This window comes from Pleurodeles waltl, chromosome 1_2 (genome assembly GCF_031143425.1).
Source record: "Pleurodeles waltl isolate 20211129_DDA chromosome 1_2, aPleWal1.hap1.20221129, whole genome shotgun sequence".
NCBI lineage: Eukaryota > Metazoa > Chordata > Amphibia > Caudata > Salamandridae > Pleurodeles > Pleurodeles waltl.
In genome coordinates this window covers 108,274,199-108,292,329 of record NC_090437.1, presented here as the reverse complement: position 1 = coordinate 108,292,329, position 18,131 = coordinate 108,274,199, and the positions used below count along the sequence as shown (strand labels likewise).

Here is an 18,131-nt window from a genome sequence, read left to right as displayed (position 1 = left end):
GCTGGGGGTGCTAAGAAACCCCAAAGGTAAGTACCACAGTGTCCCCTAGCTACCAGAAAGAAAGGAGTAAATTACTAGATTTTCCCCAAACCACCCAAAAGGAAGACAATGCAACACCCAGACAAGACTGCAAGAAACCAGCAGTGGATTCCTGAAGAGGACGACCTGTGGACCAAGTCCAGAGTGTCACAGCAGAGTCCTGGAGAAGTAGGAGCTACTACCAACCCAGCTGTGGATGCAGGAGTTTGTCGACGGTAGGACGAAAACGGTCAGGAATGCAGCCCTGGAGCAGGTGAAGATTTCCTGGGGGGTGCAGTTGACGTCCCACGCCGGATGGATAATTGCAGTTGGTCCGTGGAGTGGAAGAGCTACCAAACAGCTTTGGCAAAGGCAGAAGTCGCGGTGAAGCAAAACTGGAGATTCCGGGGTCCAGCAAGGAAGGTCCAGGAGGACTCAACCCGTGGGGGGAGTCCAAGGGGGTCTCTCAGCAAGGCAGAGAGTCCACAGAAGAAGGGCAGCCCCCACAGGAGACCCACTGGACGAGGAACCAGTAGTCACAGAGGAGCCCACGCAGCACAATTGGAGAAGGGTCGCATGCCGCAGGAGAAAAACACAGAGGGCTGTGCGTCGCAGGAAGGAGTGCCGAGGGCTGGGGCTACACAGAGCCTGAAGATCCCTTAGAGGAGATGCAAACAGGCCTTGGTAGCTGCAAGAGCAAGAGACGCGGTGCACAGGGATACTGTCCTGCGTTGGAAGGCAAAGGCTTACCTCCACCAAAGTTGGACAGCTGCAGAGAGGACCAAGAGGACTACTCTGGACCACCAACCGTGATGCAGGATCCACGATCCTCAGGATGAGAGGAGATCCATGTAGCCGGTCGTCATTGCAGTTGGTGCCTGCGGATGCAAGGAGTGACTTCTACACTCCAAGGGATATTCCTTCTTCCTTCTCATGCAGATTGAAGACTTGCACCCCCAGAGGATGCACAGCCGGGGAAATGTTGCAGAAGCTGTAAGGAGCCATGGAAACAATGTTGCAAGCAGAGTCTTCGTTGTGGATGCAGATTGTCAGTTCCTGGAGGGTCCAGTTGGGGTTGCAGTGGCTAGAAGTCGAAGTAGAGCTTGCAGGAGCCCTGCTGGAATCTTGCAAGCTGAATCTGAGGACCCATCCGAGAGAGAGACCCTTAATAATCCTGAAAGGGGGGTTGGTCACCTAGCCGGGTGACCACTTATCAGAAGAGGGCACTGACATCATCTGCCTGACCTGGCCACTCCGATGCTCCCAGAGGTCTCTGCCAACCTTCTTCTGCCTTCCTGGGCTTGAGCTGTTCAAGCAACAGGAGGGCAGAAAACTGTCTGAGGGGTGGCAGGATCTTGGGCTGCCTGGAAAACACCAGAAAGCTGGTAGGAGCAATTCTGGGGGGTCCTCTAAGGAGCCCCACAGTGCATGGAATCATACTTCCAATACTGCCAACAGTATTGGGGTATGATTCAGACATGTTTGATACCAAACATGCCCAGGTTTGTAGTTACCAGTATGTAGCTGGACATAGGTAGTGACCTATGTCCAGTACACGCATTAAATGGCGTCCCCACACTCACGAAGTCCAGGAAAATGGAACTGGAGTTCGTGGGGCACCTCTACTAGTGCAGGGGTGCCCTCACACACAGCAGCTACTTACACCCTGTCCTCTGGGCTACTGACCTGGTGCAGTGACCTGTAGTAAAAAGGGTGCATGCACCCTTTCACACAGGCTACAATGGCAGGCCTGCAAAACACTTTGCATGGGCTCCCCATCAATGGCATAATACATGCTGCATCCCATGGGGATACCCTGGTACCCCAATGCCCAGAGTACCATATGCTAGTGACTTACATGGGGGCACCAGTATGCCAAATGTGGGTGTGTGTGCAGTTCAAGTAACCAAGTTTAAAGGGGGAGAGCATAATCATCTGGGTCCTGGTTAGCAGGATCCCAGCGAACACAGTCAAACACAGTGACAACAGGCAGAAAATGGGGGTACCCATCCAAGAAAGAGGGTACTTTCCCACAACCTACTTTTTTGCCTTCAGACCTCCTGTTTTGCTGACTTTGTTTTTGCTGGCCTTAGTATTCTGCTCTCTTTACCACTGCTAAACAGTGCTAAGGTGCCTGAGCTCTTTCTCTAAAACATGGTAACATTGGCATAAATCCAATTGCCAGATTTAATTTACTTATAAGTACCTAGTAGAAGTGCACTACATGTGCCCATGGCTTGTAAATTAAATGCTACAAGTGGGCCTGCAGCACTGATTGTGCCAGCCACTTAGGTGGCATTTTAAACATGTCTCAGGGCTGCCTCTACAGAGCTTGTGTGTGCAGTTGTGAACTTCCATGTCAACCTGGGAAAATCACCCTTTTGCCAGGCACAAACCTTTCTTTTTACTACATATAAGTCAGCCCTACTTCTCTTCTCCAATCCCCAGCTAGATCAGACCATCAGTGGCTGTGAGCCATACCCCACCACTCGCAGCCACTTGTATTGCCCCCGAATTTTTGGGGTGTAAGCAGGCTATGAGGAACTATTGCGTCCTGGACCCCCTCCTGTCGATGAAGAACCCCTGGACTGCCTGAGAAAGCCACCCTTCTCAAAGGGCTGTGCCCGACCAGCTGCTCAAGCTTCCCCTGGAGACCCCGGGGCAGTCGGACAGGTGCATTGAGAACTGTGCCGCCAAGTCCTGCAAGGAGGCCCATCAGCCCTGGACACAGGCTTGCCCCCATGCAGCCTACTCGACTGTATCTTCACACATACCCAGCCTCCTGGAGGATCCACTATGGGAAAAGGAAAAGGCAAAGAGTCCTCCTCCCAGATGCAAGCTAAAATTGGCAAATATGCAACCAGTGGGTGGGGCAGGCCTGTGCAGCGGAGACCCAGACCTTCCGAGGGCTGTGAATCCTGCAGACACAAACATGATCTTCTCTGCCATCCAGATCTTGTGGGCAGCGATGGAGGCCAAGATCAGGAAAGTTGGAATCAACATCTCTCTCCTTCAACAAGACCTCAGTAATATGGCTGGTAGGGTGATGATGGCTAAAGACAGGGTAGTGAGACCCAGCCCTGCAACAAACCCCAACAGGGTCTGAACACTGAAAGAATCCAAAATACAGGAGGAGATCCATATCTTATGCCCATAAAGTTGAGTTATATCTTTGTTACAAAGGGATTTTGGGAGACAGATGCTTCACTGAGGGAAGTATGGGGTGAATAGAGTTGGGGAAAATGAGGATTTGTTTTTACTGTTGTTGTTGACCACTCCACAGGCCGCACTCAAAGGACCACTACTGCAGTTTGCCCACTCCAGGTGGCTCTTTACACTAGCCAACCACCCCGGAAACTAGGCTCTCCACACAGGTGAGCCACCCCAAGCGAGACCCCTCCATACATTTACACTTACCCCTAAGTTGACACAACTACCTGTTATATCATGACCTATAAATGGCCTCCTTGACTGTATCAAACGCTCCTCAATCCTAAAACATGCCAAACGCCTCTGAAACCTGGTCCTCATGTTACAAGTGACCCACCTACGGGGGTCCAGTTGTCCATTCCTGCAGAGATTTAGATACAACAGGTTATCCCACGCAGGCTTCACGCAAAGGTGCAGTAGTACTCTTACAAAAAATCTCCCCATGCCGGTCACATCCATATTCATAGACCCTCTCAGTAGATTTTGGGGAATTAATGTAATCCATACAAGGATGACACTACAATTTCCTTAGTGTATTTATACCACCTCATTTGCAGACAGCCAAACAAGACGCCCTGATGGATGTTGTCTAAAACCTTCCCTATAGGATGGCGGTTGTGGTATATGACTTAGATGCTATTCCTGACCTGATAGAGATATCTCAGGCCCACTTAGGACTGATCACCGGCTGAGGTCCTAGAGACAGAGAGATTGGCTAGACTCACTGGACCTCTGTGATAGCTGGCGATCTGTCACCCCTGTGGAGAAGAACACACCCACACCTCAGCCACCCATAAAATACTCTCCCACAAAACACTCTCCCACAAAACACTCTCCTGCAAAACACTCTCCTGCATCAACCTCATCTTACTACCCACAGCTGACATACTACGAATAATGTCTATCGATATTCACCACAAAGACATTTCTGATCATCCTGCTTGTACTTAGGAGATGGTTGGGGATCCCAAGACCCATTAACGTATGGTAACTGAGAGAGAAAGAGTTTTTCTCCATCAAATTCAATGACTACTTCATGTGGAACCAAGGCACAGTGGAATCACCTGGAACACCATGGGCTGCGAGTAAAGCAGTTTTCAGAGGAATTGCTAAAGGATATATCCAGGGCAAGGAGGAAGGGAAAGCCCAAGACATGATAACCCTAGAAACCTGTATCCTCGATCTTGAGGAACAATACATCGAACACCTGACGGAAACCTACAGTAGACAACTGTCCCTGGTTAAAACTACCCTGAGACAAGCTGCCTTAGAGGAGGCCCAGCAATGTTGGCAGGCCTCAACCAGAAATGTCTGTGAAACATGATGGTGCTGGCCACAGATGGGATCCGACAACATGCTCCCCAGAGATAGCGCAGAACTTCACCACATACTACAAATCTCTGTATGGTAGATGTTCCTGACCTCTCGAAGAAGAACAGAACCTCTTAATAAACGAGATACCCCTGGCATCACTCCCCGTATCTTACCAGGTCGCTCTCGATGACCCGAAAACCCCTGAAGAAATCAAGGAAACGATACAAACGGGCAAAACACCAGGACTGGACAGGTTCCTGAATACTACTGCAGATACTCAGACCCACCTCTCCAAACTGCTTAACATATACACTAAGGCCCTAGAAAAGGGACAATTTCCACCAAAGGCAGACCTGGCCACCATAATGCTCACCCAAACAAGGCTGGCCACCCAAACTCTGCATATCATATAGGCCCATTCCCTTCCTCAACACACAAATCAAGATCTTCACCAAACTCATAGCTAGTAGGCTTCTCCCAGTACTACCCAAACTGATTCATCCGGACCAATGCAGCTCCATTCCAGGTAGGAGTACCCACCACTGCTTCCGGTGAGTACATGTTGCCATAGATAAAATGGGGGTATTGGAGGACCATTTGGCCCTCCTCCTGATCGATTTTGAAAAGTATTTGACCTGATGAACTGGGGTTTCTTTCTCAAATACGACAAAATGGAACTAGGGCACCCATAATGAGCAAGCACATTCAACTGCTTTATGCCAAACCCCAAGCTTGCACGTTAAGCAACAGGGTGCTTTCTGAGCCCTTTCCCATTCAGCGGGGAACCCGACAGGGTTGCCCACTATCTCCAATTCTTTTTGCCTTGCTAATTGAACACGAGCAGAGCTGCTGAGGTGTAAAGCCTGCGTCTGTAGGTGGCCATACAGCACGGAGCACCAGGTTTTCCTCTACGTATCCAGCATTCTATTCTTCCTCGCCAACCCACGATCCTCCGGTCCATGCTGCTTGGAGATCCTAGGCCTATACAGGAAGGCTTCCTGCCTCCAAGTCAGTCAGACCAAATCAATGTTGGTACCACTTCAAGAGGACCTCTCGTCCACAACATAGCACACGGATATCCCTATCCACCTGCTTGCTTCAAATACCACATACCCACTGATTCTACACTCACGTAGGACCTCAACATGGCCCCACTCCTGAGAGCCACAAGGGCCGACCTGTGGACTGGAAAACTATGCCCTTACATATACTAGGGAAAATCGTGCTACTGACAATGATGATCTTGTCTTGCTACCTGTATGTCTTTCAAAATTTCTCTCTTATGATCCCCCATAACTGGTACCAAGACCTTGCGTTGACAATACAATCCGTGCTCTGTTCCATCTCTCCCACCAACATGGCACATATGAAATGCCTGAAGTCGGTCTATGACAGGGGCCTTGCTGATTTCTGATTCTGCCACAGTGCAGCACATCCAGTGGTTATCAGTGACTGGCTGACCCCTGGTGGGATGACTCAGCCTACCGAAGGGAGCTCTTCCTCCTCGCCTGGAACAACTGATGGGGCTGTTGTATGACAACCCTATCCCACTCACACTCACTGAAGTTATTAAAGTGGTCCTCATGAGCTAGCATGATTCCTTAAGGTAAATGAGGTGGGGGCAGTCCCTGATGCAACAAACTCCCCCATGGCAGGGGCGTCCATTTGCACACACCACTCAACGGCTTCTCAAAAAGGGGCAGGAAATGTGTCACCAACCTGGGAGGCGTATGGAAAGGGGATCCCCTCTGCTCCTTTCAAGACCTACGAACAGACTATGCCTTATCAAACACCCAATTCCACAAGTACCTCCAACACTGCCACGCCCTCTCGACTCTTAAGCCCGAACTTAAGGACAACCCTGAATACAACCTCCGGGAGGCCAAACTGCTGAAGGGTAAATTGGGTCCGGGAGGAACATCCCAAATCTACTATACACTTGTCCACAATGCACCCAAAGGCTTTCCCTCGCCGGAGACAAAAACAGAAGAACTGGATCGGCCCACTCGACGACACGGACTGGACACTTGCGCACCTCGCATGGCATTAAATCGCGATAGCCTCAAGATTTAGACTCCTCCAGTTAAACTACTTTTACACCACACACGTCCCTCCACGTAAACTGTGGCATGCAGAGAAATTTCCGACACCCGAATGCTTTCAATGTCCCTGACCCAGTGCAGACTTTTACATGTAATCTGTGCAGTGCAACCCATCACCACTTGTTTGGCAACGCATCATGAACACTTTCACCCAAGTGCTGGAAACCACCATCACCCTCTCCTCAAAACGCTTCTTCTGGGTGTCCTAGACGGCTTGGAAGACACTTGTGAAGACTGCTACCTCATCGGCATGGCCACCATCGTGGCCAAAGAGACATTGCCCCTTTAATGAAGGTCCACCATCCTGCCTACCCTTCCCGAATGGCGTGCAGGGATGGACTGGTACGGCAAACTCGAAGAACCCTTACTACGGGACACGAGGCTACCCACGGATCTGGAGCAAATGGCTCCATCATTATATGGCCTGGACTAAAGGAACATAATACCTGGCAAGAAATGTCCACAGATTGCATCCCCTAATAATGAGTGTTCAGTTCAGCGTGTTAGTGGCGATAATGCGTAACTGCCAAAATCAATCAATAAAACAGTTTATCAGAAAAAAAGGTTAAGGGCCTTCATCCTAGATCTTTACCCATTTATCTGGAAATGGCAGACCTTTTTGGGCTTGGGACGCGTTTTTTGTGACATTTGGTTCAGCACAACAAGGCAAGAAACCGTGTACATTTGTATTAAGTTGGTGGCTTTGGCTCACCGTTTCAAATTCTGATAAAGCAACAGGGACAACACACGAAGACGTTCACGGTTGTAGTTCTGGAAGCTGCACGTCCATACGGTTCTGTAGACTGTGGAACCGGGGCTGCGCAAGAATACTTGTTTGCTACCACCATCTCAAACGGAATTTAAGAATAATGGATTTCTAGCGATGTGACCTTGACATGGTATAACAGTATATGCAGGGGACTAGCGTAGTCAGTGAGATTCAGGGAGTGTGAATCTCACAGTTCCCAACGAGAAAAACGAAAACAGGCGTAGCAGACCCGATTCTGAGCCACGAAAGCATTTATTTGGGGAGGGACGTCACACCCCAAACATCCGCCTTGCAGCTACGCCTTTAAGTACATCGTGTGCTCTTTTATGTAGGATCTCCTATGCTTTGTGCATGTTAATGCAAGCAAGGATAGTGACAGGAAGCATAATGTTAACATCCCAGTTACTTCCTGGTAATCAGGCTAGAATTCCTCGCCATGGTCACTGGACTCTCCCCTGTAGATCAAAGAATCCCGAAATGACTGTAGCTTGACTGCTTAATTATTGTATTGTATTGTATTGTACTGTAATAATATTTATGCAGCACTTACTGCCCCTGATGAGGCGTTGAAGTGCTTTACGGCGAGAAGCACGCTACTCCGGAACTCAAAAGGAATTAGTGGTGGATTAGTATAGGGAAATATAAGTACAGTTTTAGTATCATTATGAGTTAATTTGAGCCGCGGATATGTGAGTTTGAGAGTTATATTGACTGGAGTAATGGAGGGGTGGAGGAGGGAAGAACCCAGAAGTGTTAATTGGGAGTTTATGGTAATAGGGTTTAGACTTGGGATGAGTAAAGGGGGCATGGAGGAGGGAAGAGTCTGTGGAAAGGGTTAGGGAGATCATAGTAGCAGGGTGAGATAAATGAGGGAGAACATAGTAGGGTTGTTTGGGAGATCATGGTAGTAAACTTAGGTTTGGGTGAGCTAGATGTGGAAGCGGAGGGAAGAGCTTAGGCAGAGTTATTTAGAAAGTAGTAGAACGGATTTGGGATGAGTCAAAGTGGGAATGGAGGATACATTGATAGAGACATGACATATGGTGATAGGTAGATAAGTGTGATATAAGATGAGAGCATGGATTCATAAGTATCTAGTATAACAACTTATCTAGGAGTTATGCAATGACCTTAGACTTTAGGTAAGGATCATTTTGTATTCTCTACCTAAAATACTGCCCTGAAAACATGGTAACTACACGCGTTTGGGATTATGTCTATTTTCACGCTCCCAGCATTTATGCTTATACACAGCAAAACTAAGCCCACTGTAACCCCACTTCATTGTCATACATCATGCACCCTACAAATGTTCCACATAGGCCAAGCCATAGTTGGAAGCTTTTTCGATCATCCACTCCAAAAGATGCCCAGGTACTTAATACAGACTGACCAAAGTGCTTCACGACCTCGCCAGGTTTATGAAGTGCTACACAAATAATGCAACCGGAACTTTAGGCCTCTCAATGGATATGGAAAGCACTATGTCAGTACAATGCAATATGATAGAGAAGACTAGGAAATACGAATATTCAAAGAAAGGAAGCCAATGAATTGCATTAGGGATCAATACTTAAGGGAAGATATATTTACTTCAATAGCACTATGTTGATTGTTGTCTTCCTGTTTCACAGACTCCTTTGCTATGTACCAGTTTATAGTAGTAGCGAAATCAAAAATGGATTCATTAATCACTTTGTAGACAAAGTATTTCTCTGAAGGACAATGCTGAGCACAGCACGCAACGTCACGATTTTAATTTTAATTGTCCACGTATTTTTCCATGCACAGCTAATTGTTATTTGTATTTTGACAGGTGCTTAAAAACATTTGAAGTACAATTTTCTCTAAACGAAGCAGCTTACAGACGGATAAATACGAAGGATACCATATTCACATTGTTTGTATATAGTCCAGGTAAGCATTAGATGTGTTTGGCAGTGTTTATTTACCGATTTTCTGACTCAGTCTTATACTTTTGTCTCTTCATTAATTTTCCCCTTCATTTGTTTTTCCCCACATTCTTTTAGTTTCTTATTTCATTTTCTTCTTTCTTGTGCTGTCTTTTTAAAGTTTTTTCCGTTTTCACTTGTTACTTCATTGTTGCTCCGTCTGTCGTTTACTCAGCTTTTGCTGTGTTAGTGTTATTTTCAACTCTTGTTTTGTTTCTTTTTTATTTCTTTTCTCAGCTTGTTTTTTCTTAATTGTGGTCACTCGTTTTTTAAAATATTTTGTATGTTTTCCGTTTAATTTTAATTTGTAATCTTTGAATTGATTTTTTCTGTTTCCCTCAGTTTTGTTTTGATGTTATGCTCCTTAGATTTTCCCTTTTAAGTCTTACTTTTTGTCACACACAGCATTGCACTACATTGTGAACCCTTGCTTATGGTTAGATAGCTTTCTTGCATATCTCGTTACCTGCTTTTTTTATTGGTTGCTTTTCTCCCAAGCCTGTTTTCCTTTTATCCTTGCTTGGGACTGGCTATTTTGTGTAGCCTTCCACTGCTGACCTCGTGAAGCTAAGTCTTTTTGATTTTTGTCTTAATATTAGTAAGTACGTAAACTTTATTTGCATGAGTAAATAGAAAACCCTTGCAAAAATATACAGAACATTCAAGTTAAAAACGAATCAGTTTAAAATAGCATATTATGGTAGTTAAAAGTTTTTTTTTTCTTTCAAGATGTCCCTTTGAGCAATTAGCTAAAACATACTGGAGTCCAGAATGGGCTGAAGGGCGGGGGGAGGTTGTACATGGACCAATTGTGCAAAAGATGCAGTTAAAAGCAGGGCGGCACCAGAGATGGTGAGTAGACTACTTTAAAGTGCGCTTGTGCAAATTGCATTTGTAGGGCTCACTTATGAGTTTAAACGGGGGCCAGGATAGCACAACGGTGTGATGTAAATGTCTCTCCCCAATTAGCAGCCTGACTCCTGGAACAAGGATGCAGTTTTTTAGGGTCGAGCGCTAAGCAGTCCGTCCCTGATGTAATCTCTTTGTGGGCTTTTAACCAGGCCCATCCGTTTGGTTGGTTCGTCGGCTTGCCTTTTAAAATTAGCTTGTTTTCATTAGTGGAAGGCATGCATACCTCATGCCTCTTCCGGTGTTTAGCCAGCCTCGAGCGCACCAGCCAACTACTAAAAACATACGAGGTTCCAAGTTTCCGTATTGTTTCTGCACTATTTTTCTCTTTATTTCGTTGGCAGTGCGATCTCGCTCGGCAGAAGTCATGCGCTTTGCATGACTTCGACTCTGTTACATGGATATTTGCACTTTTGACAGTTACATGGATAATTGCACTATTACGGTTGAATGGATAATTGCACTTTTGCCAATAGGTTTCACTGCAAGCACTTCTGTTCCCGTTTGTGTGTTTGCTTTGCGCACATGGTGGCCGTCGTCTCACTTATGTGAAACTGTTTTACTTTTCAGTTTTTGTGGCAAGAAAAATCCAGTTAGGAGTTTACAAGTTAATAGCTTTAACTTGAGTAAACGCGAGACCCATCGCATTGCAAATGCTTGTGAAATAGATTCCATCCGAGTCCCATTGTTTTAGAAGGCCCAAGCCTGCTGAGTAAAAACTAAACAAATTAAGATGTTTACCTTTAGATGAGGATGGTGCCTCTCAGGAAGGCGCTGTGCTGTACTCAGTTCAGAGGGATCTTTTCTTGCTGAGGACGAAGTGGTTTAAAGCATGTTCTTCAGGGAAGCGCTTTATAAACAGAAAACTTTGAGCGTTATTCACACGCAAATGCAATGGACATATCAGACCGAGAACCCAGCACCAAGTTTTGTATGTCACCACCTAAAATACAGTGGAGTCCATATACCACTACATAGAATCTACTACATTGAAATGAGCCCCCCTGAGATTACCACTGCAGGGATTACCACTCCTGAGGTTACCATTACTGTGATTACCTCTGAGATTACCAGGGCAAAGATTACCTCTGCTAAGATTACCACCTTTGAAATTACCACTGCAGCGATTACCATTGCTGACAATACCACTATTGTGATTACCACCTCTGAGAGTACCACTGCAGGAATTACCACTGCTGTGATTACTACCTCCGAGATTACCACTGCTGAATTACCACTGTTGTGATTACTAACTCTGAGAGTACCACTGCAGTGATTACCACTGCTGAGTTGACCACTACTGTGATTACTAACTCTGAGATTATCACAGTTGATATTACCACTACTGTGATTACTACCTCTGAGATTACCGCCTCAGGGATTACCTCTGCTGAGATTACCACTGTTGAAATCATCACTGCAGGGATAATCACTGCTGAGATTACCACTACTAAAATTACCACAGCTGTGATTACTATCTCTGAGATCACCACTACAGGGATTACCACTGCTGAAATTGCTACTACTGTGATTACTACCACTGAGATTACCACTGCTGAATTACCACTACTGTGATTACGACCTCTGAGAGTACCACTGCAGGGATTACCACTGCTGATATTACCACTACTGTGATTACTACCTCTGAGATTACCCCTGCAGGGGTTACACATTCTGAGGTTACCACTACTGTGATTACTACCTCTGAGATTACCAGTGCAGGGATTACTTATTCTGAGATTACCACCATTTAAATTATCACTGCAGGGATTACCACTGCTGAGATTACCACTACTGGGATTACTACCTCTGAGACTACCATTGTAGGGATTAACACTGCTGAGATTACCACTGATGTGATTACTACCACTGAGATTACCACTACTGATATTACCACTACTGTGATTACTACCTCTGAGACTACCACTGCAGGGATTACCACTGCTGATATTACCACTACTGTGATTACTACCTCTGAGATTACCCCTGCAGGGGTTACCCATTCTGAGGTTACCACTACTGTGATTACTACCTCTGAGATTACCAGTGCAGGGATTACTTCTTCTGAGATTACCACCATTTAAATTATCACTGCAGGGATTACCACTGCTGAGATTACCACTACTGGGATTACTACCTCTGAGATTACCACTACTGATATTACTACTACTGTGATTACTACCTCTGAGACTACCACTGCAGGGATTACCACTGCTATTACCACTGCTGTGATTGCTACTGCTGTGATTACTACCGCCGAGATTACCACTGCAGGGATTACCACCGCTGAATGACCACTGCTGTGATTACTACTCTGAGAGTAGCACTGCAGGGGTTACCACTGCTGAGGTTGCCACTAATGTGATTACTACCACCGAGATTACCAGTGCAGGGATTACCTCTGCTGAGATTATGACCGTTGAAATGATCACTGCAGCGATTACCACTGCTGAGATTACCGCTACTGGGATTACCACGTCTGAGATTACCACTGATGTGATTACTACCACTGAGATTACCACTACTGTGATTACTACCTCTGAGATTTACACTGCAGGGATTACCACTGCTGGGATTATCACTGCTGAGATTACCACTACTGTGATTACTAACTCTGAGATTACCACTGCTGATATTACCACTACTGTGATTACTACCTCTGAGATTACTCCTTCAAGGGTTACCACTGCTGAGGTTACCACTACTGTGATTACTACCACTGACCCTATGCGGACCTACACCTTAGAATAAAACCTTACTTTATAACTACCCACCACCCTATCTTTATGGCCATACAGTGCCCTCTCCTTATCACAGTGGTTAGATTGCGCCGGGGGGTGCCAGTGGGCCCACCAGTACATATTTTGGAGAACCAGGACTATTCAACTCTGTCCCATGGTGGTGCTGTTGGTCTTTACAATGCATGGGCTTGCCCTGTCCGTTAGTCCCGCCCAGGCATAGACATGATGCAGCATTCTCAAGTGTCAGGGACACCAAGCGCTTCATTTTCCTGCATCCATTTTTATGTTAAACCATTCTGTGCCCAGGCAAAGACACGCTTTCACTTTCATAAAATAATATTTTTACCCTGTATCAAGTCCAGCATTTCTGGATTTTTATTGAGTATTTCCCTGGTATTTGTCCATGTACACAGGCATGCTATCAGTTTTAGGTGGACCAGCCCCTTTGATATTTTAGTAGATGCTGCTTTGTTTCACTCTTCGCCCTTTTTTTCGGTAGAACACAAAAAATGTGTTCCCATGACATCGACCCTGTTACATGGATATTTGCACTTTTGCCGGTTACATGGATAATTGCACTTTTGCGATTCCATGGATAATTGCACTTTTGACGCTAAGTTTCACTGCGAGTGGACTTCTGTTTCTTTTGTGTGTTTGCTTTGCGCTCATGGTGGCCTTTGGCTTACTTATGTGAAACTGTTTTACTTTTCAGTTTATGTAGCAAGAAAAGTCAGGTTAGGAGTTTACAATGCTAATAGCTTTAACTCAAGTAAACGAGAGACCCATTGCATTGCAAATGCTTGTATTCTCTGGCTATCATCTAATCACATTCCACACATTTTCCAGCTTGCTTATTTTTTGTTCAAATCTGTTTAGGTATTTCATAAAGCAGTAGTTCAATATGAGATCATATGGTTTAAAGCAGGCTATAGCAGCAGTACGAGTCCCTTTGATATTAAGTAATTATTTAAGGAGACGACTCCTGCCGATGGCCATTTCAGGGCAGATAGATCTTCCGAAATGGAACCAAACAAGCGGCAGCCTCTCTCTTAACAATTTGGTGCTGTGCTGATTTTTCTGCTTGGGTAGGAGGACATCTCAGGCGGCACCATTACAGCTTTAGTTTTAGATGTAGTGAGTATGTGCATACCAGGTATTTTGTTCATTTCAGCTGGGAGTAGCTGTTAATCACTGTCCAGGTGTGAGGTTTTTCACAAACTTGTCTTTGTCTTTAGTAATGAAAGCTTGGCTACTAAAATGTTAACTGTTTTTTTAAATACATCATATGTGGCTGTTAACTCCCATAGATTGCCAAGTCATAGGTTTGCTAAAGATTGGTCTGGGTACTCTTTGAATTTACAGCTGTTAACATTTCTAGAAAGTGTGGACCGCAGAGTGTTATTTAGTGTTTTAGTGTCAGAGTGCTCTAGTTTTAGCAGCACTGCCTGCTATAATCTACATGGTGAGCCACTCCTCACGTTAGGCTGCATTGCCTCTTGGGCTGGCCACATCAGAGCAACCGCCTGCACTGATTAGGTTAAGTTGGAGCTGTACCTATTGCACAACCTTCAGTTTTTGCCTTTGGAAACCATGCCACAGAAGTTGAAGTGCCTGCTACACAGACTCTATCCCTGTCATAGGCGAAGAGGACTTCCTGGCATGTACTTAATTCTGACCCTGGCAGCTGCAGTAGTCTGTGGTGAAAAGAAAAATGTCACAGATGGGAGTTTGTGGCAGCATGACTTTAATTCACCCTCAGCCCTCCCAATATAAAAAAGAATGTCACTGGGTGAAAAGGAGGTGGACCCTTTTAGGGACTCTGGCTTCGTGCTGAGAACTACATAATCGTACATTCCTCACTCCTCATCCCTATTTCTCATCCATCTTCCTTAATTCACATCCACTATCCCTACTTCTCATCTCTTCTTTCTATTCATCATTTCTACTTCTCATCCATCATCCCTACTTCTCATCCATCATCCCTACTTCTCAATCCAAAATCACTGCTTCTCATCCCTGCTTCTCTCTCCAAGCGTTGATTTATAGCCTGAGTGGGAGGCCCTTGTCTTCCCCTACCCATCATAGCTTTCCAAAGGGGCCTGTGTAAATAGAAGAGCACTTAAAACTACATGCTGTACAGCCTTGGATACATTGGAATCTTCTCTCCGTGGTCCTCAACCAGCATGTGTGATGAGAAGTCTGTTTTTTTCAGTGGCTAGACCAATATAATGCAGCTCTCTCTCTCAACTCTGATTGGCTGTTGCTAACCAATCAGTGTGTAGGTGTGTCACAACATTGAAAGTGTGTTGGTATGACTGAGGATTTAGGAATGAGATGTTTGGATGATCGAGTTATGAGAAGTAGGGATGATGAATGATGGATAAAAAGTGTGTATGATGGATGAGAAGTAAGGAAGATGGATGAGAAGTAGGGATGATGGATGAGAAATATCGATGAAGGGTGAGACATAGACATGACGGATGAGAAGTAGGGAAAATGGATGAGAAGTAGGGATGATTGAAGAGTAGGATGAGGAGTAAGGAATGAGGATGTCTTAAAATGGATGCTATATAGGAGGCACTTCTGCCCCCTCCACCAACATAATGTCCGCCTCGAAACAAAAGAAGCTTGCAAAAGGTTGGCACCGATGTCCTGGGGGCGTTTTACAGCCACTAAGGACATCGGATGATCAGAGCCTCCGTACACAAGCTGGAAATCCTCTCTTAGCAGGGGTTTCTAGCTCGCTTCCTCTGCCACCTCATGGTATTGCTCCTCACCGGGTGACCATGTGAAAGGAGGCGATATTGTGTGGTATACAGTGGTATTTTGTGAGTTGGCAGGTCTGCACCATGAGTTGACTGTCTTAGACCAACCTTGTCACTGAAAGAACTCAGTTCGCTGAGCCTGAGGTAGGCATCCCCAGAGTGGTGGCACAGTGCAGGGTGAAAAAGCATATGTTACGTCTTCAGTCTATTGGAGACTCCAACAGTGTATGATGTGACACTAATGAGGCTTTAGTGTGACGCTGTACGTCCACTAATTTCTCAAAGGTCGGTCTCACATTTTAACTTTAAGTCTCCAAAGCAATAGCGTTTAATTACTGTTGGGCACTGGCCGTAAGGACATTGAGTCTAGAGAAATCAATTTACAAATTTGCCCCTTAGGGGTTTAAACTGTAAGAAAAAATCTTTCAGTCTTGTGATGTGATGTCATGGGAAGTGACATCATACAAAAAAACATTTACAATGAGAACCATTTTGTTGAAATGACCTCATTTTGTATACTATAACAATCTACAAAACTGCCTCAGAGAGCCAAGGGTATGAAGTGTGCTTGGCCAAAAGTGATACACAAGAATGTTTTGCAGCTTTTCAGGGGGTTCCCACCACACGCATATTGTGTTATGCTGAACTCACAGCTTTTGTAAAATAGAACAAATATTGAATTGTAAACCCAAGCAGCAGTGGTGGTGGGGCTAGAGGGTTTAATAATAGTTAACATAATTCAAAGAAAACATTGTGTCATGTTTGTGGAGCTGCATCATAACATTTGCATCATGTTCTAATATTCCTTTCCAGGAAACGTATTGGTTTACGTTTTAAGTGCTAAAAAAACAATACAACATTTTGTGTCTGTGGCTTAAATATAAGACATGCATTACATACAAGAAAGACAGTGTATGATACTTGACGAGCAGGAACAGATCTTATGTTCTTATTTTCTGTCTGAGTTCCATGAATAAATAAACATCGAATTTGAATACCAGAACTGACCCCTAACATTTCACGTGGGCTGAAAGACATGATACGTTTATGTGACTTAATGTATCACACGAGCTGCCTGACAATGCTGAAATTATTGCAGGCTGCAGAAGGCTGCCTGAAGTGGCACTGGCCGTTGGACGCTGATACAATGCTCTGTACTGCGCAGCTTCAGTTGGAAGCCACCAGGTCCACGTGAGGCTGGGTCCGGATCTGTTTTTAGGTCTCGACTCTAGATGGTGCACAAGCGTTGTCTCAAACCGAGATTTGCTGTATCTACATTGTGGGCTTCAGCCTGCCCATAGGCTTGCCATTGGCTGGCTCTATCTCATCTCTCCCATTGTGTCTCACAATTTGTCCATGGCATGCTGTGGTCATGCCTTTCCCTGTCTTTAACCTCCCTGAGAGCAGGGACCAAGTACATTATCCCTCCACTATCCCTATGTTATGCCCAATTTACATTTTTTCCCCTTAGTTTCCAAGCCCTCCTCAGGACCGCTGATGTTTTCATTTGCTCCAAGCGCCCTTTTTTCTTGTTTTACCCCGTACCCATGCTGCTTTTTATTTCAAAGCCCGCCTCAAGAGCGCTGGTGTTTTGATGCACTCTGAGCACAGAGTGCTGTTTTTCTTTGTTTACCCCGTGCCCATGCTGCTGCCTGGCTCCTTTTGCCCTGACAGCAGGTCCGGACTGCTGCCTGCAGCTGTGTATCACAGTCAGCATGTAGGCACTGCAATCCTAATATTGGGGACATAATCACTACCAGGAATGTGCTGTATGAGGAGCTGGGAGAGAGAGGACTGACTTCCCGCTGTGACTGGGAGCACCACGCCATGCTCGTGCCAGCCCACATGTTTCGGAGCGAGAGAGAGAGAGGAGTCGCGTTTCTGTAGAAGCTGTTTTTGTTACGTTTTGGAGCAGGGGGCAGCGGCAAGAAAAGTGAAGTAGCGTTTCCCCCTTAGGAACAGCTTTTGTCACACTTCGGAGCTGGGAGCAAAGAGAGGAGAGTAGGCCAGTTTCCCCCCAGGAACAGACTTTACCATGCTTTGGAGCCAGGGGCTGGGTGGTGCGGAGAGAAAGACAGGAGAGGGGGGAGAAGTCGCGTACCCTTAAAGGATCAACTACGCCTCTGACAAGTTGCACAGAGTCCATACGGCACCCAATGGCACCCAAAATTTGCTGAGTACGTAGTGGCCACTCAAAGGCAATGCATTCAGCTAAGGCTGCTGGCTGCCCAGCTGTCTGTCCGCTGGTTCGCTTGTCCCTCGTCACTATATAATCAGGGCATAGCCACTGGTCCACAAGTTCAGAACTGGTCTAGTGCCTATGGGCTTCTTTTACAGACCTATGCAGCCCA

General features: G+C 45.7%; 1 protein-coding gene across 1 annotated transcript in view; it reads left to right on the top strand.

The window, feature by feature from the left end:
• The window catches only part of IDUA (alpha-L-iduronidase), a 1,520,091-nt gene that overhangs the window by 1,375,094 nt on the left and 126,866 nt on the right, over positions 1-18,131 (top strand). Inside the window, exon 13 of the mRNA XM_069236746.1 lies at positions 9,230-9,330. Within this exon, the coding sequence (XP_069092847.1) occupies positions 9,230-9,330 (101 nt within the window). The remainder of the gene's footprint in view (positions 1-9,229; positions 9,331-18,131) is intronic.